The 24,053-nt window shown below is 39.8% G+C and overlaps 1 protein-coding gene across 3 annotated transcripts; it reads left to right on the top strand.

Moving 5' to 3' along the window:
* The first annotated feature begins 15,836 nt into the window (after window positions 1-15,836).
* rad51ap1 (RAD51 associated protein 1) lies at window positions 15,837-23,826 on the top strand. Of its 3 annotated transcripts, XM_040035624.1 has the most exons (10): window positions 15,837-16,098; window positions 16,193-16,239; window positions 18,467-18,596; window positions 21,982-22,088; window positions 22,171-22,254; window positions 22,340-22,474; window positions 22,561-22,746; window positions 22,824-22,912; window positions 22,949-23,000; window positions 23,100-23,826. In XM_040035624.1, exons 1-10 carry the CDS (start codon window positions 16,082-16,084, stop codon window positions 23,225-23,227), a joined length of 975 nt encoding a protein of 324 aa, XP_039891558.1. In that variant the 5' UTR covers window positions 15,837-16,081; the 3' UTR covers window positions 23,228-23,826. The 3 variants fall into 3 exon arrangements, with proteins under 3 accessions (XP_039891558.1, XP_039891557.1, XP_039891556.1); XM_040035623.1 differs by having other exon boundaries at window positions 22,827-23,000; XM_040035622.1 differs by having other exon boundaries at window positions 15,838-16,098; window positions 22,824-23,000.
* The last annotated feature ends 227 nt before the right edge of the window (window positions 23,827-24,053 follow it).

Genomic DNA, 24,053 nt, shown 5'->3' with positions numbered 1-24,053 from the left:
AGCCGAGAAATGTAATGTTTTTATACATACGGTAGTTGTAGATTACAGTAGGTACACTGTAAAATAACAATTTAATAGTTGTAAATCTAGATGACAGTGCTTACTGTACAGTACAACCCCCCCCCCCCCAAAAAATAAAATAAAAAAAAATAAAAATAAAAAGTTTATATGGAAAATTACAGTAAGATCTTCAAATGTATAACAGCATAAATGACAGTATTATACTTAAAAATGTATATGTCATATAGCAGGGAAATGTAATACTTTTTACAGTCGAATACTACTGTTGTACTTTACATGAGGAGTTATAATGGTATAATGGGAAACATACATGTGGCCATATTACAGTGTAAATGCAGGACATTACTATTTGTTTTTACAGCAAATAACTGTTCTACATTACAGTATAAAATTTAAACAGTTAATAGTTAAATGCTGGCAAAACCATTTAAGTACTTTTTGATAGTTTCCAAGCTGCGACATTGTCTGATTTTATTTTGAAGGCAAGCTAACCTATTTTTCAGCCTTCCTCTAAATAATGGAGCTGACTTAACCCCGCTCTTGCTCACATGGGAGACATGTGGGAGGGGAGGGGGTGTGTGTGTGTGTGTGTGTGTGTATGAGTGTGTTTGACTTTCATTGGCTTTAAGCAACCATGGGATGGATGGATGGATACTGTGTCCAGGGCCCAAATTGGGACGGTGGTCATATGTCCTGGCAGCCTGCTGCCTTATTTAGAAGGAAGGTGTAAAAACAGTCGCAGCCAGTCACAGCAGAGCAAATGGCAATCATGTCTGACACTTCCTTAGCTGTTTGTCCAGGAAGTTTACACAACCAAATATTCTGCCTGGTCAGATTGCGCGTTATTATTGTAAGTAACACACCCTGCAACTAACATAAAAATATAACTGGCATATATCAAATACTTGGCATTGTTTTGGGTAACCCATTAAATTCAGACCCAGAAATAAAGTTGTACTGCTGATGGAAATAATTAGGCAAAAATAATCATTTTACTTTGGATAAATATCCACATTTTGCTCTATCATCATTTAAAAGACTTCATTTCAACAAATTGACATGGTTTGTTCAACGGAAACTATTTTCACAATGAAATAATTCTTATTTACTGCTTCTTAGCAGTACATAAAATCATTCTAGTGAATGATTTAGAGCATACTATAACGCCATTCTAAGCATTTACAACATTTACTACAATTTCCCTTGTGGGTGAATGTATATGATAAAAAAACAAACACTGTCCCTGAATTATTCACAATCAATAAAAAGGTTTGGTTATAACATTGTGAAAATAAAAATAATTCTGAGTGCACTGGGTTCACCCCCTCCGCCTCGCTTTACATCCATGTTTGCATCTTGCTCTGCAGGGTGCTGGTAGGAGATGAAGGCTCAGGGGAATTCCCAGATTGCCACAGACCTCTGAGGCCCCGAGGTGCTATCTGCTGCCAGGGAGCCTCAGACCCACCTTAGCAACTGTGGAGGCCTCAGTGCAGATAAACAGCACTACCAAGAGACTCCACGATGGAAAAAAAGACAACAAATAAACAAACCGTTTTAATTTAGATTCTAAACTGGGAGGATATGTTTGAAAATAGCCCATAGCCAAGCTGCATTTAGATACACCGACACACTTAAAAAAACAATCAAAGCTAAGCAGGAAATGCATGTATGTTATGAACACAACTGCACAAAAATAGTCTACATTGTCATAGTTTAAAGATCCAAACATGCAATATCATATATAGTCAAAGCAGATACTGGGAGACATTTTCTGTGGAGCCCTAGAAATACATTTACTAGCTAAACCAGCTTATTGGTCACCTGGGAGACAGTGAAAAGAACTTCTGTCTCTATCTGTATCTCTTCTTCTTCAGTTGTTGCATTGGTTGCACAGTGTGAATCTTTATAGACTCTAAAAGACAAGAACTGGGTGCACAAGTTTGACTTTATTTAGGATTGTCTCTAATCCACAAGGGGGCAAAATTAAACATACCGGCTCAAATATATACGTGAACCCCAAGTAATATTTGGTCAACTGTGCCTTAGCAAGTTGCACCTTGACCAGATGCTTCTGGCAGCCATCAACATGCTTCTGGGATAATTCTGGATATTTAAACACTCTTGGCAGAACTGATAGAGTTCATTTAAGCATAGTCCTGAAATTTCTAGTTGGTTTGAACTGAAAGATTTGGGAAGGCCATTCCAGAAGCTGTTATCCTGCTTCATCCATTTCAAAACCAGTTTTGATGGTGATGTTTGGGATCATTGCCTTGTCGGAACACACAACTTTGTCCAGGTTTCAATCATCTAGCAGTCTATTTGGGCTGAAGTTGAAGAATTTCGAGGTAGTCCTCCTCTGCCATTATTCCATTCACTTTGTGCAACGTACCAGTACCACTGGCAACAAAACAGCCCCAGAGCATGATACCACTACCACCATGCTTGACAGCTAGTACAGTGTTCTTAGTCAAGTCAAGTCAAGTCAAGTCATCTTTATCTACTAAACGCCTTAAAATAGAAGACAACATTTACCAACTTACCCACTCGATCTCGAACTGAACTTCCAGTCAGATGGTTTCTCATTTCCCCGCTACCAGCTCAAAGCTAGAGTGACAGGGCTCCTCCATGCCGCCCGAGACTCCTGGAATAGTCCTTTCCCCCTTCATTTGTAAATTCTCTTCATCCTTGGCAGTCTTTAATCGAATCTCAAGGACCTACAATTTTCCAAGGCTTTAGGATCCTCTTTGATATATCTTTTTTAATTCTGTCTATTTTGGTCTTTTATCTTATTGGATGGTGTTGTATGTGTATAGTACAGTGTTCTTAGGCTTGAAAGCCTCAGTTTTACTCCTCCAAATATTCCCTTTGTCATTGTGGTCAAATTGCTCAATCTCTGTCTCATCTGGCCATAAAACCTTGGTCAAGCTTTTGGCTTTGGACAGCTGCAAATGTCTATCAGGATTGAAGGTGGTGCTTTTAGACCAGGGGCTTCTTTCTTCTTTCTCAGTCCATAGAGACATAAAGCTGTCTTTACTGTGAACAAGAATGTTCCAGCAGTTTCTAATTCATGGCAGGCTTGAGCCTTTGTGGTTCCTGGGTTGTTCCTGAACATCCTAAAAAATCTTCTCTAATCAGACGGTGACAGGTGATACATCTGAATAACAGTATTCAGACGCATTTGTTTGAACTGATGATCTTGGAATCTACAGATATTTAGAAATGTTTATTTAATGAATTAAATTAAATGTATTTAATATATATTTAGGTCAATCATGATCAATAACTAGAAGTGAGTGGGCCTCGGCCTTGTCAAGTCAAAAAACGCTTATTAAAAGATTTAAGAGCACATATGTGTATATTTGACATTATATTTACACTTTTGACCCTGTGTGGATTAGAAAAAACATATATTGAAATTTGCGCACCTTATTTTTAAAGCGATTAAAGATGCATGCATGTGTGAATTGTTTCATCACAGAATAAGAACACTTCAAAGAAGTCTTTAAAAGCCCCAAAATTATCATGATCATGGTAATTCTAGGGAGCAATAAAAACACAATCATATTATCAGAATAAAATAACAAGAAACTGCACTTGAAAATATTCCAGAGGGTTTTTGGATATACTTAATTCGCTGAGTAAATTAACGCTGTGGGCAGAAAATTTGGAACCAGGATAACCTTCCATGAAAACCCCCTTGATGAATTGAAGTAAAGCAGAGAATTAGGATTTTTTTTAGTCCCAGTGGGACAGAAATACTGGACCAGGCTGAATAACAAATTAATGACACAGGCTCTTGATTTGCTTTGTAAGCACACAACTATGCAAACCAAGGCAACCAATACCCTGAATAGACAAAACTATTGACAGGGTGGAACTTTAATCAATGGAGAGTGGCCACCTTTAATGAGACGGTGCTGAGCTCCTGAGATTAATTCAGCTAATGCTGTTAAACTGGTGTGACGCTGAGCCTGCTCTTTAGTAAAGACACCTCTCTGAAATCCTGAAAACTTACAAACAGATGCAGTTTTGAGCAAATTATGCTTTATACCACGTTTTTGCACAGCAGAAGATTACAGCAGACAGAGTGGGTAAGGGTAGTAAACATGCTTTAATCCTACCTACTTCACAGTCACTTAACATTAAGAGTGTAAATGCAGGAAAAGAGAAAAAAATGATATTTTTATCAAGAAAAGTAGCTGATTATCATCTTTAAAAAGCACTTATTCATCAATAATGTAAAGTCATGCTGCAGTGATTTGTTATTGGAGTTTTGGGCCGCTAAAATGAAAAAATGACATCAAGCCTGTGTAAGACGAGTGACACATGCAGCAGCCTTAATTTCCTCTAACGCATACACACCGATTACTTTAGTTTAGTTCACGCTGTCTTTAAGATTATTCTTCTTAAGTTTGGAAACTACCTCCAGGGCCATAAGAGACATAAAGATGCCTTTGTTGTTACAAGCATGTTGTCTACTATGTTGGCTGGCTAGTGAGAGAGTTGAACAATACTCACCAAACTGTGGGGCAACAGGAAGGCAGAAACTTGCACACATATTGGAGCAAATTGATTTCTCCTGTAGACTCGGCTTGACTGAATAAATTAGAGCTGAAGTAGATGACAAAGAAACTGGAGACTCAAACAAACAAAAGTATCTGCATTTTACCGTCGTCATGTCAGCTGTCTTTTCTGCAATTATAGGATCTATTTAGTGCTCACACCCACACACACACACACGGATACACAGAGCTTAGTCGGAAAACCAGAAAGGAGCATAGGAAAGAGCTTTCCAAACAGCTTTTGTGCATATTACCAAGGTGTAAGTAACTGGATACAGGAGGACGCAAAGCTCTTTCAATCACTTTTTTATTAACAGGGGGTTTAAATGATGATATTGAAACAACAGCTGGGAGACCCTGAGACGGAGAGGGGATTTCTCTAGCATGACATCAGAGTCACTGGCAGGGATGGGAAATAATACTCAGTCCAACTCTGTGAGGACTGACAAAGCTGAAGAGGCCTTCACAGGAGTAAAACGTCACAAATGCAGCAGTTAATGTCACTAGATTTACAGGTATTTACTCATAAACCAAGGACATATTAAAACAGTGAGTGGATGACAGCGCATGGTGGAAAGTCACTGAGGAAAAAACAAAGTCATTAGGATCCTGAATGCTGGCGAAAACCTTTGTGCCAGTGCATGTTGCAGTATTTTGTCTGGTTAAATATGAGTCTTAAACTGTTGGTGGGACTATATAAACGAGTTACGGGTAAACTGCCATTGAAATCCATAAGTCTCCAACTCTACACTTAAAAGTTATAATTTACTTTGCTCGGGGAAGAAAAGCAAACTGGTGATCAATCTAAAACTACTGGCTACAATGGTAGCACCCTAAAGGAGCAAACGGGTTCAGCTTTTTGCTGAACCAGCTAATGTATAATTCAGTAGCTGGGTCACGCTTTTGTCTTTTGCAGCTTTGCCTATTTATGACACAGAGAGAAGGTGGAAATACTGTGAAAACCTTGCTAACTGACATAAAACGTATGCAGTGGTTTTAAACTACGGAATAAATCTGGTTCTTTCACTATTACTTTGTCAAGCTTAAAGCTCCACAGGGACACAAAGAGCAGCCTGTCAGGATGGAGGGTTCCCAGTAAAAATATCTTTTCAAGGGTACAGCTTGTGCACCTTGCAGAGAAAGATGTGCCTGCTGCTAAATTAGGCGTACGGTGACTAAGGGAAAAAGAAGCAAGGCAGAGGTGACTTTTCAGGCGGTTTAAATCCCAAAGAAATGACACAGCAATTTTTATTTTCATGCCAGGAAGACATACACAGCACACAGTTGTTAAGTACATGTGTTCAACTATGCTTATTAATACAAATATCTAATTAGCCATCCACAGCGACTGGGTGTAGACAGGGTCAAGACGACCTGCTCAAGTTCAAACTCAGCATCAGAATGATGAGGAAAGATGATTTCAGTGACTTTGAATGTGACGTGGTTGCTGGTCTGAGTATTTCAGAAACTGCTGATCAGCTGAGGTTTTCCCACACAACCATCTCTTGGGTTTGCAAAGAATCGTCAGAAAAAGAGAAAATACCCAGTAAGCAGCAGTTCCCGGGTAGAAAATGCCTTGCTGATGTCAGAGGTCAGTGGAATATGGCTTCCAAGTGATGGTGAATCAACAGTCACTTGTTACAGGTATGTAGAAGAGTAACACAGTGACACAGTGTCATCAAAACTGGAGAACATGATTGGAAAAATGTTGCCTGGGCTGATGAGTCTCAATTTCTACTTTGAGATTTAGATAGTAAGATCAGAATTTGGCGTAAACAGCATGAAAGCACGGAACGAACAGAAGACTTATCTCCACCAAATGTGTGATGCTACCATGTCAATGTGGACCAAAACCTCTGGGGAATGTTTCCAGCACCTTGTTGAATGTATGACATGAAGAACTATGGCAATTCTAAAGAAAAGGGTGGCCCAATCTGGCACTAATATGATGTACCCATTGCAGTGGCTGGTGAGTACAGTTCTCACACCCTCTGTAACATTAAAACTTTGCACTGTTTAACAGTTATTTCTGTAAACGTTCAAAGCAAAAATCTAACTTTTTACTGCCGCCAACTTCATAAAGGTGAGGATTTGTTGTTGTCCTTTGTCACATGTAAGGATACATTTAATATAGTAGGATTTTTCACTGTGTTACACATCCATTGTGGGACAGGTGAATTTTAATTGGAGTATTTCATCAAGCAAAAACTGTGAGAACTGCATCTTATCGACAAAGGCCCCAGGATACCGTAGAATTGCTTGTGCACTGGGAATAGTGATTGGCTCACATCATGATCATTGATCTCCCTTTAAGCTCAGTAATTGCGATCTTATCCCACGGAGCTCAAAGATGTGTAAAAATCCGCTCAACAAGCGTGCTATGTTCAGACAGTTTTGCAAGCATTACACTGGAGTAGTGTTAACCTGAAAAGTGCAAGCTCAGCAGGGCTGTCGACTCATAAAGCCTTTAGCATGTAGCACTAAGAATGTTTTACAGAGCAGTTAATATGGCATGTATCTCAATTTCTGTCATTCAATACCTACTGACTACATTTTAAATACGATAACACCTGCTGAAAAAGACAATATATCAAATAAAAGAGCAAGGATAAGTTGAGCAAAAAGTGTAATTTTTACTAGCATGACTGAGTACCTGATCCATTAAAGGCTCAATCTATCTGTGGTGGTTTCTTTTAACCTCAACATTAATCTTGTCTCTTCTCAGCTCCGTACAAAATACCTGAGGTTGAAATTTGGTCACTGCCAAATCTTCGGCGTAATCAACCGATCCTTCGATGCAAAAGTTGGCAGTCTTAAAGAAGACCACGAGGAAGGCTATGTTTACGTGGCTACCATGCTGAAAAGTCAGACAGTTTGGTTTATGGCTGTAGGAAGAGATAGAGATCAGAGGAGGTGTCAGCTGCTGAGTCGGCTGCCGATTCCCCTGGCTCCTCTTCCCTCTCTCCCAGGAACCCAACACCAAACCAGGCCACCGGGACCGAGCAGGAGAATGCGAGGAATTCTCTCAGCACATTTGCTCACTGCTTTGCACGTTCTCACCCTTGCGGGATGAAAACCATGCCGCCAGCCCCGTGGATGCGACCGCCTTGCCCCTTTGTGAGCGAACTCGAGGGTGGGCAACAGGGCGGCAACGAGCGGAGGATCAAGGCAATTTTGCTGATGGGTAGAGGAGAGCGTCAGGAATGGCACACTGCTGAGAGAGTGAGTCATCCTGGATGGAGCTGCTGTCATCCTGCCAGCACAACAAAGATCAGATCATTTATTTTTGTCACGGCCCCCGCTGGATGAAATCTAAACCCATAAGGAATGGATCAAAGCTTCTGGCATGCTGCCAGTCCTGGAGAGCAACTAATAACAAATGGCACTTGAGAAAGATCCAGAAAAATAAGTAGCCAACCAGTTTTTATTTCTTTTTAAAACAAAACCAAATCACAAACAAATTTAAGTCATTGAGTAAAACTTGGAAGCAAAGTAGCAGACCACTGATTACTAGTCTTTTCTAGTTCCAAAGATAAGTTGCTGGCAATTAAAAGCAGCGATCAGAACAGAATGAGGAGGTAAAACACCACTGATGACCTCACGCAGAGTGAAAAGGAGCAACTGTATAAGCAGGTGAGGAGGTCAGGTGGTAATGGTGATGTCTGGTGGGCAGGTGTGGAATAATAAGCACAACAAGGAAGTCCTGAGAGGAAAAAATGGGTGTATAATTTCATAGCGTATCTTTAGAATGATTTATTTCTCTCCTGTAAATGTTTATTAAGTAAATACTTTAACTATTTCAACTGTAGATTAATGTAAATAAAGACATTTCTGACAGAGCTGCCACAGCAGGTAGTGCTGCATATTCAATCTTACACCAGATACCCTTCCTGATGCAAAACCCAAGGTCTCCCACAAATTCCACTTATGAATCACTTATGTGTTTAGGATGACCAATTAACCCAACCTCATGCAAGTCTTTGGACTGTGGAAGGAAGCAGGAGTACCAGAGAGAACATGCACCCTCCACACAGAAAGGTCCAAACCTGGATTTGAATCCCCAGCATAAGTTAAAAAAAAAAAGAAAAAAAGTATACGATAAAACCTGAATTATGGGGAACCAAAACTGCCCAAAGACAAATAAATACATACATTTTAAAACACATACAAATACAATACTATTTCTAATAAAAATAATAAATGTAAAATTTGTAATGAGAAAAAAAAGATTTATCCCGTGACACACTTATAATAACAGCTTCTTCATTTCCTTAGTAAGGCATAAAAATATGCAGATGCAAAGATGCAGAAATAAACAACAGGGACAAATTTAAATGTGGAAATAAATGGAAAAGCAAAATAAATAAATAAAGAAAACCTGAGGATAATTAACACAGAAGCCAATAAATATAAAACTATTACTTTATGTGGCATTTATCAATGCCAACAATCATATTTCATTTTATTATATTATGGCTATTTAATACCCTATTAATCAGAGTCATTAATTATTTTTTTTTATTTTGGCTTTTTTGGTCCTCCATAGATGACACCGCCTCAGAGTAAAGCCCAACAAAGACACATTAAAGAAAGATATATAGTTAATAAAACATTGTGTGCTAATGAATAGAGGTACAACCTCTTAACAATTTCCTTTCTGTGTGGAAAAAATGCTCCGGCTGCACCCTCCACGTGTGCACATGTGGACATCGCCCTCTGGTGTCCGACAGATCTCTGAATGCACGGGGGTGGGGGGTGGAAGAACCTCCTCCCCCTGTCAGGCATGATAACTCTCTGCATTGCAGCATTGGGTCGCTGGCAAGAGGTCTGACTGGGATCACTTACACTTGAATAAACTTCTGTGAGCTTAACCGTTTGCAATATTAATTCTCTGCATTTCATGTAAGCACAGATCGACAGAGTGGGTGTTCACAAAAAGAAAATGAGTATCTCAAAATGCATAATGTGCACTTCGGGTGCTCAGCTAAACATAGTAAAAAGGAAACTGTGCCATCCCCTGCATTGCAGGTTGTGTACCTCAGTGGGATAATCAAAATAGAGTGAGGCTATAAACTACAGAGTCCAGTGAAGTTTTTTCCACTGTGTTTCAGGTCATAATTGATCACTAAAAAGTTTTAAAAAATTCCTTGTGAGCAAGCCAGTGTTCCTTTCCAGAGGCAGCCGGCTGCTTCCAGAAGTTTGTGGACACTTGCTGGCTCTTAAAGATAGCCGTGTGTTTTGATTGGCACACAAGGAGCAGTGCACTTTGTAGGAAATGCATAACAGCGAATCTGAGATAGTCGATCTATCAGTCTTTCAACAATGAGACGGGAGTGAGAGCGCTGCATCCCAGGCACGACGACACATAAGTCACTGAGATCTCATGTGCTTGTCTCCTTTTGCCTGTGACCCACCTGTTGAAAGGTCGCCCTAATGAGACTGCTCCCCGGGTGCCCTTCAAGTGCCACGCCAGAGTGCAGGAAACAATGCTGTGTTACAGATGCTATTTTGAATGCTGTCACGGTGTAAAACTGGCAGCGTTGAATTATTGCCGGCCCTTTGATGCTGTTTTTATCCCCACCATCTTGTCAGCACATGTAATCATACTGCAGATTCCTCCTCTGGGGCCTGATATCGTCAGTAACGCTGCCTCAAAAACACAAGTGAAAACGTCTTGTCACAATGATTCAGCACATAAGAACTTGTAAAAAACTTTTTTTTTTTTAAAAAAGAAAAAGAAATCCGCTTTTGCTCTTCTCTCTTGCAAGCACCCAGTGATTCGATACTCAGTATTAACAGAGCTGGACTCATGACATGAGCTTTTTAAAAGGGGAAAAATAAAGCGGGCTGGACAGGGGTGTTTCTAGGAGTTTTTAAATGGGGTGGCACCAGGAGAAAGGGGGAGGGGGGCACAAATAAATACCAAAACACTTGTAAATAGGTTAAAGCGAGGTAATGTAGCTAAGAAAATGTAGTCGATTTATAGTCATTAAAATGATTTATTGTCTTAAGTGGTGGAAGTAAAGAACAATGTCTCACACATCTTTTAAGTTAACCTTTCCAAAGTAAATTAGTTGGAGGCATGTGAAAAGGAGTTTGTTTTTCAAAACTTAAAAATTGCTTTACATCTGCAATGATTACAAGAATTTTCAGTTCATGTTATGAGATTATTTAACATTATATTACTCACTGGACACTTTATTAGGTACACATTGGTGGTAACAAGAAGCTGGATTCCTCAGAGATTTTGTTCCATATTGACATGACAGCATTATAGACTGACCCGGTACCACCCTAAGGAAAACACCCATGGAAGTCAATTTATCTTACGCATTTCATAAGTTCAACTTCCTTGCAATAACCTGGAATCTGAATAAACCATGACCACCCATGGGTTGGAGATTTGAGCAGTAGTAGTAATGGCTAATGAGCAGAAATAAGAAAAAGCCCGGTTTGCTTTCCTTTCTCTAAGCTCATTTCTTTCTGCTACAGTCAGCTACATCCGTCACGTCACCGATCTTTCAAAAATATTTCACCATTTTCTAACCCTCAAGTAGACAAATCTAAAAAAACAAAAGCCACACTGTCTGCGATCATGTCATCTCAGCGTAATTACCAGTTTCTAAACTGTCCAACTTATAATAAGTGTTCCCGTCAATATCCAAGTCATAATTACCACTATAAGTAGTTTTCCAAGAAGAGCCCAAAGAACAGACTCACATGCATGTTAGGTTAATTGGTGATTCTAAACTGGACATATAGGTGTGGATGTGAGTGTGACCAGTTTCTTTCTTGGCCTGTGCTGGACTAGTGACCATTCCAGAGTAATGAGAAATAGTCTCACAAGCATAGATGCACTGAAATATAAAAGATATGGTGTCAATTTGTGACCGGATAGTATGAAAATAAAGCATCATAAAAGCCATAACCTTTGTGTAGATTACAAAGGATTTATGTTGGCTTTATTTCTTTAAAGGTTTGCAAGCCTTTAACATCCTCTAACCAACACTGCCTGATCCTTTAATCCTGCAATGCTTTAAACAATCATATAACTTTTAACTGGACACACTGACATGTCAGTTTGCCATGTCAGTGTGCGCAGCCTACATGTCCTAAAATCTCTTCACGATTGTACCTCGGCGGCCTCTCATCTCCCTTGCAATTAGCTTTGTGGCCGCCGCATGTGTACACCAAAAAAAAGTGAAAATTCCCGTGAAAGCATGCAGTTCAGAAGACGAGGTCTAAGACAACAAACTCCGGAAGCCACTGATTGACAGATCTGTCTGCCCACTCTGATCCCCTGGCTAAAGCTGTGGCCGCTGTGGCAGTGCTGTGGTCGCCGCCGCTCCACGTCTGAAGATGCAAGGCCATTTCTAGGTTACAATAACAAACAGCACTCTGACACAACTGCAACGCCGGATATCCGAAACACTAAGAGCCCATCAAGACAAATTTAGTTTGAGGCTTGTAACTAATTGGTGCCCCCGACCTATGAATGTTCTCTCAGACAGAGCATTTTGTCCCCACGAGTAGCTAAAAATATGCCTGGCTTGCAGCATAATAACACAGCTTGGAGGGACAAATAACCTCCTATGGAGTACTTCTGTTACATTAACAGCAGTACTCAATCATATTCATGCACAACACTATATTTTTTCAACGTTCCTAAAATATCTTAATAGTGCAGAAGCAGTCTAGCTTCTTGTTGCCCTGTGAGGAATGTAAATAACAACACTGCAGTCTCCGCCTGCGGAACAACCATACAGGGGCATGGGTGCAGGGCTCAGAGAGCCCCACACAAACTACCACTCTGAGATGCTATAGAGCGCATAATGATGGCATTCACATCAGTGGTTGAGGGGGGCAGGGAAACTGCCTCCTGACCACTTCCAACAAACAAGCTGAAATTAAGACCACTGATGACCTCACGGATGCCAACTAGGCTAGTAAACCCAACTGGATGCCTTGGTCCAAAATAGCCTAGTAATGCTGCCTAGTGTTGCCAGAGAAAGAAAAAAAACAATCTTTATGAATTTTTAAATATGTTACATAATCCACAAATTAAATCTAACAAGGATTAATTTGCATAAGTAAATTAGAGAAACAGTTACCCCAAATTTCCCTTGTCCCTCTGGACCTGCTGTAAAATAGTTACTCAGTTTTGGCTTTGTTACAGGGTTTGTTATGAACTAGAGCGACTATAACTGCAGTCTAAAATGCAAAATAATTATCTTTATGTTTTACATTTTTGACATTTTAACCTTGAGATTAATTCACAGACTGTACACCACTAAAACATGCACAAATGTGCAGTATTACCTTTTTTAAAGACAAATTACCATCACATAGCTTAACAATATAAACCCATATAACTGCCACTAAACTCACTAACAGGATATTTCTACTTTTACTTTAGTTTATGTAACAGTCTTTCCCTCTTTAGCGGTCATGTGACTTTGTTTGGGAACATATAGGATTTAGACGTGGTAATTTTAACTGTAGCAGCATATATTCTAAACATTTCCTACAGTTATAAACGGATGTATACATGTAGATGTGCCAGAGAAAACGTGACTGTCGTTTCAGGATTAACTTCGGCATTTTAAGAGAATGCAGGGGTGTGCTCAACCTGTCATTAGTAGCACCGGAATAAATATAATATAAGCATGTATATATGTGTGAATGGAAGCGTTATGTTGTGACCGCAGTGTTTGCATGACTGGATCTGATATTTTAGTCGTGGCTGTAGGCTGTGCTGGAGGAGTTTAGGAATGCGTGACCACAGGGCCTTTTGGCCCCGTGGATGCATGTTCTCCTCCCTTGTCTGGGTCCAAAGGAGTGGACCATCACATCCCTGGTTGTTCCTCAAGGTCCACTGTGTGACAAACCGCAGCCGACAGCCACCCACTCACAAACTAGAAAATGACAACCCTCGGGACAGCTGCCCTTCTCTTGAATGTGCAGTAAAAATGGAGGGATTTTACTTTCATTGCACTTTAGAGGGAGCCGTGATTGCTTCCGCCCTGAGTGTGGGCGACTGAGTGGCTGAGGACATGTCAGGTTCATGTCAATCAGCCAGTCAGAGTCTGTACCTCTGTGAAACAAGACCAGAAGGCATTATGCTGCCATCTGCTGGTAACTTGTCTGACACGACTGATACTGTCACTGCTTGCAAATAAAGAAGCAGAAATGACTCCTCAAAGTTAACTTTCATACAAGATGATGGCTAAGATGCAATCCAGAAACCACAAGTTTCCAGAGAGATGTATTTGATCTGAAATATATTTAGCACAGATGACAGTTTAAAAACACTTTTTTAGACCATTTTAAAGATATTAGTCACATATATTTTTAAGTAAGTGATGTTTATTTCTTCATTCTAGTCCCCCACACACACCTACATCTGCACTTGTGCAAACTTAGGCTTGGCAGCCTGGTACTGTAGGTGTGGAATGAATAACTACTTTAGACTAATTTGGCATATTAAGGGAAGCAAGACACAAGGTGGCAGGTACTACTGCACATTCACCCAATGTATATACTATATAATTTTCTTCCTCTACACCCCCCCTCCCCACAATTTTTGCACATGTCGAGGAGCGTGTCAGGCTACATTTCACTGTGTGTTATACTTGTATAACTATGCATGTGACAAATAAAGAACCTTGAACCTTGAACCTTGAAGGTAGCATATGTTACACCAAAGTCTCAAAAGCTAAAGTTTCAGATCCTAAAGTTTTTGCTTAATTAAGCGCTGATCTTCTGCATTAACCCCGGACTAGACTGAACCAGTTTCTTGTCTAAATGATTTATATAAAAAAAAGGATGTTTGTCAGCTCTCTGTAGCAGAATTCTTCAAATTGTTGCAAGTGCACTGAAAAAGAAAAACGTTAACCTAAGACTTCCTTTTCTGGGTGAAAATATGGCTTTTGTTTGCCTGTCTGTCTACTGGATTATAAAATTCACACAAACTGATGGAAAAGTCCAGGTCACTATATTTACTGTAAACCTGGGTCATTTAGTCTTACAAGATCCACCTTGTAAAAAGAAGGAAATACAAAAAATCCTTCTTTTATCATTTAAGAATTATGACAAACAGCAGACATGATTCTTCCGATTCATTTAACTGGAGACAAACTGGTTGCATTTCAACCTGTATCTGAAAGTCTCGTACTTACAAAACAAGAAAAAAAAATCCAGCAAAGATGAGATACACATCTGACCCCTCATTTGATCCACCTACTGTTCACCGAAGCCTCATCAGAAATGGTCTCAGTGGAAGGGCAGCTGTATAAGGCTATTTTAAGGAAAGGAAAGATGGAGAAAAGGCTGAGGTATGCCAAATTACAAATAAACTGCACTAAAAATCAGTGACAACAGGCCTGATTGAGTGATGAATGCAAACGTGAAATTTTTGTCTCAAATTTTTGGAACTGTTGTCAGGAGGTTAAGACTGAGGTTCAACAGTGAGTCTACAGCCATCTGTAAAACATAGTGGAGGCTGTAATGGTTTAGGGCTGCATTTCAACCTGTTGGGGATCTTGTCAAAATTGATGGACTTATAATTGCAGAAAAATACTGTCAGATTTTGCAATATCATCTGGAAAGCATCTGATTGGCAACAGCTTAATGTTTCAGTATGGTAATAATCCCAATCTTACCTAGATAGAAAGGTCATGGATTCCCAGAGCCCGGGCTAAAACATTACTGAAACAGAGTGGGACCAACGAAAGATAGCCAACATCCAAAGAAGAGGTTTGAATGGCCTTCACAAAGCCTGGAGAACTATTCCCGAAGAATAAACAAGAAAGATTGTCTAAGAGAGTTCAGGCTGTGTTGAATAAATGTGTTCATACCAAATATTGACTTTCAAACTCTGTTTTTGCCTTATATACGGCATTTGCACGTGTGTTTGCACATGTTTTAATAACCTGCTGTATCTATTCACATTTTCACATCAAACTATAGAGGAAAATGAGGTGGCACAAGATTTTTGCACAGTACCAAGCCATTTATAAGCGTTAGACGGGCGAACTTAGCAAAGCTGCGCCAAACTATTTGAGTGAAGCAGATTCGACACCTTAAAAAAACGAGTTAAAAAGAAAAACATAAAATTATCTATTGCTTTCTGATTATTTCTGATTTTAAAGATTAAAACAGGTTGCCACAAACTGACTCTTCTTCTGTATTCTTTTGTTTTGTTTAGAAATAAACGAATCTGCTTCCGGTTTCCGGTAGATTGGTAAACAACTGACGTCACTTCTGGTCCGTTCAGGCGGGCTGTTTGAGAGCTCGGGGGGACCGACATACCTCACGTTAAGCTTGTGTAACTAAAGTTTTATCGTTTACGCATAGTCCAGTTTACGGATAGTTCACGAAAAGTGACACCTTAACTTTGTTATCGTGTGGAGATCGAAAGCCTTCACTCAGCTGGAGGGAGTAGTAGTGTTGATTAGCCGTGTCAATGCAGTTATTGTTAGCTGACTAAAAAGCGAGCTATGGACCGACCATCTAGGTAAGCTACTGCTTTTGTCGATGCCTGGGTAAACTAGATCTGGTGATGCTAAAAACTGTTTGTTTGTTGTTGTTTTTTAATTGTTGACACACAGGAAGACAAAGACTGTGAATTACTGTGAGACCAAGGACTTCGATGATGGTGAGTTATATTGAAAATCTGTTATCCTGGCCCATTTGATCCACAGTGTGATAAAGAAATAGCAAAGCATAGCATATCATGTCATCATTTTATAATCTTACATAAAGTATTTACACAAGGACATGTAGGTTCGTTCAAAAAAGAAATTATACCGCTTTGAAATTAGTCTTTAATATCAAAATGTGTGTAATATACTAAAGATATGACTGCTATTCTATATAAACAGAAAAATCGAGGCAAATTTACACAAGACAATTTAAAGTGCTTTACAGAGGATAGAAACAGAGAAACTGGATTAATATGGAGTCACAAGAAAATGTGAGGGTAGACGAGTTTAAATACCTGGGGTCAGTTTTCTAAAGCAAAGAGAGGTGAAGAAGAGAGTGCAGGTAGGGTGGAGTGGGTGGAGACGAGTGGCTGAAGGGTAGCAGCAAGAGTGAAAGGGAAGGTTTGCGAGATGCATGTATGGTTTTGACAGGAGTTGGAGTTGATGATGCTCAGATTTTTGTTGGAGTTACAAGGATGGATACAATTAGAAATGAGTACATTGGAGGGACAGCTCAGGTTGAGGGGTATGGAGACAAGATTGAGATGGTTTAGAAATGTGAAGGGAGGGGGTGGGGGTCACAGAGATGATTCATGGATGTAGTGAAGGCAGACATGCAAGAGGGTTGGTGTGACAGAGGAGGATGCTGGGAATAGTGTGAGATGGGGCAGATCTGCTGTGGAGACCCTTAAAGGGAGCGACTGAAAGTAGAACTGCATACAAATTTAGATAAATAAATAAAAAACTTTATGCAAGTTCTAATGACTTGCTTTATGATATATATTATTGATAAGCACAGAAGTATTAACATCTTTATGACGGATCTGTTGGATGTTTTACTGTGATCTTTACATTTTTTTACTGTACATTTTATAAACTATCAGAGCTATGCAGATGACACACAAATATATATCACAATGTCACCAGGAGACCGAGGCCCTGTACAGGCTCTTGGAAATGCATTGAGGAAATTAATGACTGGTTGTGCCACAATTTTCTCCAGCTAAACAAAAACAAAACTGAAGTAATAGTCTTTGGAGCCAAAGAAAAACGATTACAGGTCACCAGAGAACTTCAATCTATACACCTAAAAACCACCAACCAGCGAGAAATTTGGGTGTAGTGATGGATGCAGACCTAAACCTAGAAAAACACATTAAGACAATAAAAAAAGTCAGCTTACTATCATCTTAAGAATATTGCAAGGATAAAAGATCTGATGTCTCAACAGGACCTGGAAAAACTAGTCCATGCATTAATCTTTAGTAGGCTTGATTACTGTAACAGCATCTTTACAGGTCTACCTAAAAAATCAGTCAGACAACTACAGCTCATTCAGAACTCTGCTGCTCGAGTCCTCACTAAGACCACAAAAAAGTGGACCACATCAGTCCAGCTCTGAGGTCTTTACACTGGCTGCCTGTCCGTCAGAGAATAGACTTTAAAGTTCTGATGCTGGTCTATAAAGCTCTGAATGGTTTATCACCAAAATACATCAGTGACCTCCTGACCCAGTATGAACCTTCCAGATCCCTCAGGTCATCTGGATCCGTTTTTTTATCAGTTCCCAGAGTCAGAACCAGACACGGAGAAGCTGCATTCAGCTTTTATGCTCCATATATCTGGAACAAACTCCCAGAAAGCCTCAGATCAGCTGAAGCACTCAGTTTATTTAAATCCAGGTTGAAGACTCACCTGTTCTCAGCTGCATTTGAATAAAGCACCAAATCCGCACTATTTTACTTTTAAGCTTAAATTTCAAAACTTACATTTTAACTACTGATTTTATCTACTGTTCCCTTCTTCTTCTTCTTCTTCTTCTTTTCCATTTTAAATCATCCTTTTTATTTGTTTTTGTTTTTTAATGTCTCTGTAAAGCACTTTGAATCACCTTGCTGTTGAATTGTGCTATATAAATAAACTTGCCTTGCCTTGCCTAGATGTCTCGTGTTAACTTGATAAATCGCAGTCACTGCAGTGGTGCTATTTCGTGCAAAACAAAGTGGTGTGATCAGGAAAAAGACATTGCAACAAAAAACGTGTTATTAGATACTGTTGCTTTGCAGAACTCTTAAATTCCAGGAAACCTGTAGTACAGTAGGGTGCACATGTGTAATCCAAAGGACTCCCTTTCCAGTCTTAACAATGGTATCTTTGTCCTTTGTCCTCATTTTGTGATAGATGAGGATTTTGCCTGTGTGAAGGCCCCACCCAGCAAAAAGGTCAGGGAGGATGTGAAACAAGAACAGAAGAAATCATTAAGCAAGTCCTCCAGTCAAGAGGCCACCTCACAATCAAGCCAGAAGAACAGGTAGGTGGCGAGTTAATCTGACACTGGCTGTGACAATCAGGTAAGAGGGCTCATGAAACCTGCTGTGAATAAATGTTACCAGTTTTACTGCTGTTTAGTTTGTTTCCAGCAGAGGGCGCGCCACTTGTGTATATCCTGCAATATGGGGAAGTTTTGCTTCAGTCCGTTAGGCAGCTACAGGTTACCTATCTACCTGCAGGGGGCGGTGGTGCCACCACTCTGTGGGTTACTCTTGCTTGTGCTGCCCTTCGTTTATCCGCTATCCGCTAAGAATGAAGTTCTAAAGCACAAAAGAGCTGAAGTCAAGCCGAGCATTAAAAATAATCAAGTGTCCACTGCAGCCACTGTCTTTGCTTTTCATCTTGTACCTTTGCTTTTCTTTTTTTGCGTTCCTTTGTCGCTCCTTTCCCTGTTTTGGCCCACTTCTCAGCTCGTCAGCATTTGGTTGATACACAGTGTCATCCACCTTGAGAAGCATGAAGTGGGCATGTATAGGAGTGCGTTTGCATTGGTTACTGTCAGTAGGCAAATATCTTTACAAACAGACACAAGCACAGTACCGTAAATGTATGATAATGGCTGTACAGGGAGAGTCTGTATTAATGTATTCGCGTATAAGAACTTTTTTTTTCATACTGGAGAGAGTTTAAAGATAGAGTTACAGGCAGCAATGTTGAGAACAGCATTTAAAGAGGATAGGTTTATGTAACGTTTTCATCGAAGTCTGAGAGTGCTTCTGTGCTGCAAACAGCCCGTTTCAAACTAACCTGCACACCGACCAAAATCATAGTTTAACATAATTCATTTTGTATGTCATTGTCTAATGTAGCCATTCCCAAGCTTACGATGGCTGCGGTCCATTTTGAAGCCCAAAAATGTTAAGCGGCCCACCCAAGCCTATGGTCATCACATGGCCCTGTGCAGTGTTTCCTTTTAGCTGATCCTCTGAAATTACAGCTGGTAACACTAGTATAGTTTTTGCTCACTAACAATGAACTATAGGATGCATTCAAGATCCAAAATGGGCCCAACATTTAAGAATAACGTAGTATTTAGGTCAGATTCTTGGCTTACCTGCATTACCTTCAAGGCCCACCAGGGGGCTGCAGGCCACACTTTGGGAAACACTGGTCTTATGGTTTGAAATGCAATTCAATTCAGTTTTATTTATATAGCTCCAAATCACAACAACAGTCACCTCAAGGCGATTTATATTGTAAGGTACCTGCAATAATACTAACAAGCTAATGTCCACATTTGCTTATTTTAATCTCAGTCATTGTGGCCCTAGCAATGACAATATTGCACCACATGATGATTAAAAGGATTAAACTCACAGATTTTTGGTCTTTTGTTGTAGGTGTAGATATGATATGTAAAGAAATACCAGTCCAAAAGTAAAGATACTCGGGTCTAGCGCCAATGCATTAATAGATTTTCAAAATGGGTTCATATTTTGTTGAGATGAGTAGTTAAGCGCTGGAGATAAGCAGTGGAAATTATAACTTTGTTCAAAATTATGTGTTCATTTTGAGTTCATCACTGTTAGTTTAGATTGAGAGTAGGGGTGGGCGGTATAAACGGTATACGGTAGAAACGATATAAATTTGGCCAACGGTAGGGATTTTGACTATACCGCTCTACCGCGTGTTGATGGTGTCATCAAGCTGCGCCTTTTTTGGTCGAAAGCATTGCAGCGGCTGCAAACAAAATCATCTGCAAATTATGCCGAGCGACAGTAATAGCAAAGAGACGAAGCACTTTTGGAATATGGTGAAAGCCAAAAACTGCGCTTCCTCCACTTCCGTACCCATTGATTCATTAATGCTGAATTCTCTCGCAGCTGCTCTGTTCCCATGTTGTTGCAGTATATGAATGACTAACTTCGTATTGTGGATGGATTATCTCAGTTGTTCTCCTGACTGAAGATTGCCGTGGGCACCTCACCCGTGCCAAAGCGCTCACAGGTGGAGGATAGTCCTCCCCAGCTGCTATCAGGGCAGGAGATGTTTACACTTATGCGTCCAAACTGCAAATGAATCGCGCAGTCAGTTCTTCTTTTACTGTTATGCAGTTTTGTGGATCACAAGGTTTAAAACTACTAATAAACACACGCACACACACACACACAAAGTAACTCCACCAGAGTGCCAATTTCGGGTCACTTTTGCTGGTCCAAGCCTGGATAAAGGAGCAGGGTTGGAATTGTGACATTAAAAAACAATAATTCCTAAAAGAAATTTAATTTGTAGTTAATAAATTCTAAATGCATTTAGGACATTTTTTACTCACTTTCTCTTCCACAATGTTATTTCTCTCTCCAACAGCGTAGGTTGCAATTACATTAGCATGACCAATTATGCAAATTAGGCAATGACGTCATTTAGCGTTATTTTCCTTACTGAGGAGTTGGCAACACTGCGTGAAGGCTCCTGACTACGGCAGCCGTAATGCTCCGGCAATCTATCAAGCCATGTGCCTTCATAGCTTACCAAAGTCGTACTAAAACATTTTTTGACAGATTTCTATGCGCCGTGTACTACATAAAATCGGTTCGAGGTCAGAATTCATACATAAGGCACACTGTCGATCTTTGAGAAAATTAAAGGATTTTAAGTGTGCCTTATAGTGTGTAAAATACATTACACAGAAGAAAAGAATATATCGCGATATATATCGTTACCGCACATGCTTCAAATTATACCGTGATATGGATTTTAGGCCATATCGCCCAGCCCTAATTGAGAGGTGCACTGGGTGTGCAGTCAGCTTGAAAGTAATCAGTCACTTTTAAAGAATATACTGCAGACTGCGTATAAATGTTTGGGTTGAAGCCTTGCTGTGATGCTTTAACTTATAGGTGTCAAACTCTGGCCTGCAGCCTAATTACATTTGGCCCGCGAAGCCATACCAAATTACTATTAGAGCTGGCCTACTGGTATTATACAGCTAATATATATATTGTTTAGTATTAAGCTTTGCTTGTTCCATATTCAGTTTTTCAGCAAAACGTGTTTGAGTCCATAAGAAAAGATTCATTCTTATATCTGGAGGAATAAATATATTTCAATAAATATTAACGTTAGCCCGCGACTTTGTTCCAGTTTTGAATTTTGGCCCACTGTGTATTTGAGTTTGACACCCCTGTTTTAACTCATTAAGGTGGTTGAATAGTAAAGCCGTTCAAAGTCACTGATAAAATGATGACTGGCTTATCAGTGGGGATAATCGCTAAATTAAAACAAAATGTTGATTATGCTGAGTTAAATAAAAAAATGTCACCAAAAAGTAGTCTTTTCTTTTACATTTTTATCAGTTGTATTCATTAGAAATGCTCAGAGGTGAAAATCTCTAACATGGCTTGAATTTTGATTCATTTGTGCAGAAAGCCACTGGACGAAAAGCTGTATGAGAGGGATCTCGAAGCAGCCATCACGCTTTCCATGCTCAATAATGCAGGTGAAGTGAAGGACCAGTCTCATGTCAGTAGAGGTATGATTTGTTCTTTAAAATGATCATTAAATTTCATGTGATTAAAAGGATGTTGGCTTAATTTCTTGATAAATTTATCCAGGAGATGTCAAATTTCCAGTAGATGAAAACACAGATCCAGCTTCTCTGCTCCTGTCCAACTGCAGTGTGGATGGTGCAGTTATGGGTAAAGTCTAGCAGCTTTATTTATTTATGTAGTTGAAGATTTGATTTCCTTCCCTCTGTTTAATATCATTATGGGTTTTCTTCAGGTTTGGACAAAATCACATCAGAGAAAGGGTCGCCTGCCCCTGCCAGGCAGAGAAAGGCTGCCTACAAAGCTACTGAGGAGCTGAAAAACAAGGATGGTGATGATGATGATGACTATCAACCCAAACTGACACCAGGTTACTTTGCCATAGCTTTTTAAGTAGTTGTATCCATTTTTTGTCTTTCTTTTTGTGTCTTTAAAGTAACAATAATGCTTTTGCAGATTCAGAAAGCGATGAAGATTTCAGTGAACCATCTGAGAGCGAAGATGACGAGTTCAAAGTAAAGAAAGCAAGCAAGACTAAAAAGAAAGAAAAAGCAACAAAGAGTGAAAAAAACAAACAGATTCTTGCTTCTAAAAAAGAAAAGCAACCATCAAAACCATCAAAGCCTAAATCGCAAGCAGCAGGTAAGCCCATGAGGATCATCAGCTTTTGTCTGCGAATCATAATTTCACATTTGAATGAGTGCTGTTCCTTCTCACAGCAGCTTCTACCCCAGTGACAACACCTCCAACGGCCAAACCTGCCTCTAAAAGACCTGCGTCATCCTCCACAGTCTGCACTTCGAAGCCTGCAGCCTCTCTGAGCCCAGCAGCCTCCCTGAGCCCAGCAGCCTCCCTGAGCCCAGCAGCGGGAAGAATGCCCAAGTGGAACCCACCAGGTACTAAATGACTGAACAGCAGCACAGCTGGAACATGTTCCTGTAAAATTAACTCAATTGAACATATTTATCAATTTATTTCTGTTTTTTTCCTCCCAGCTCAAATTGGAAAAAGTCCCTCCACGTCCCAGAGTCCAGCAGTGAAGTCTCCCGGTCAGGGTCTGCGGCTCGGGCTCTCCCGCCTCGTTCGAGTCAAACCTTTGCACCCTAGTGTTGCAAGCCACTGACTGAACTGACCTCAGAGGTCAGGTCATGTTGTGTTTTTAAAGTTTTCAGTTATTTTTACGCAGAGACTTCTAAATATTAATTTCTCTTAGTGTGATACAAAATGCACAATACTGAGAGGGTCTTCACCTTGAAGCTGATGGAGCTTAAGGGTGTCCTCTTACCCCTGGATGCTGTTTGAGGTTAAATTCTGAAAGTGTGAGTTCATGTCTGAGTTGTCACTTTTCTTTTCTTTTCGTTTTTTGGTCCTGAATTGTTACCTGACATGTTACCTCCACTCAAAGCACATTTTTTGTAAATCTTGTACATACATTTAAATAAACATATAAAAACAGGTTACATGCGTGTGCTATCTTTCCACAGTTGTTAACTTTTTTTCTAAAACTGCACACATTTAGCCAAAAATGACTGACAGAGCGCCTCATAACCTTTTACATAATCCTCTAGAAATGCCTGTGCATCAGTCGTGCATCATTACAAGTTAGTACCACTGTATTATTTATGGCTACAGCAAGCTGGAATATCTTTTGAAAATCAATGCCATGTATTTACGATAGACACTGCCTGCATTGTGATTAAAATGTTGTTTGTAATTCCTTAATTCCATTCGTAGTTATTTTGTTTCACTAGATGCATAAAAAGAAAGTACTTTATTGCTTTACAGGCTGCTGGATCAGCAAACTTCCAAAACCTCTTTTATAGAGGTGCTTACATTAATTAAGTGCAGCTTCTACTTTCCCTCTTACTTACTTTGAATAAATAAGAGTGTACTACTGTATGGTTTCACATGACTGTTGTTCCCAAACTGTGTATTTTATTCTCATCCTC

This window comes from Simochromis diagramma, unplaced genomic scaffold (genome assembly GCF_900408965.1).
Source record: "Simochromis diagramma unplaced genomic scaffold, fSimDia1.1 OVJJ01000816.1, whole genome shotgun sequence".
NCBI classification, from domain to species: Eukaryota; Metazoa; Chordata; class Actinopteri; order Cichliformes; family Cichlidae; genus Simochromis; species Simochromis diagramma.
The sequence above is the reverse complement of the archived record's forward strand: the minus strand, read 5'-3'. Positions and strand labels throughout refer to the sequence as shown.

Coding starts and splice junctions, on each gene's coding strand:
- rad51ap1 (XM_040035622.1), top strand. Junction 16,240..18,466: donor GACCAAGGACTTCGATGATG/GTGAGTTATATT, acceptor ATTTTGTGATAG/ATGAGGATTTTGCCTGTGTG. Junction 22,255..22,339: donor TGTGGATGGTGCAGTTATGG/GTAAAGTCTAGC, acceptor GGTTTTCTTCAG/GTTTGGACAAAATCACATCA.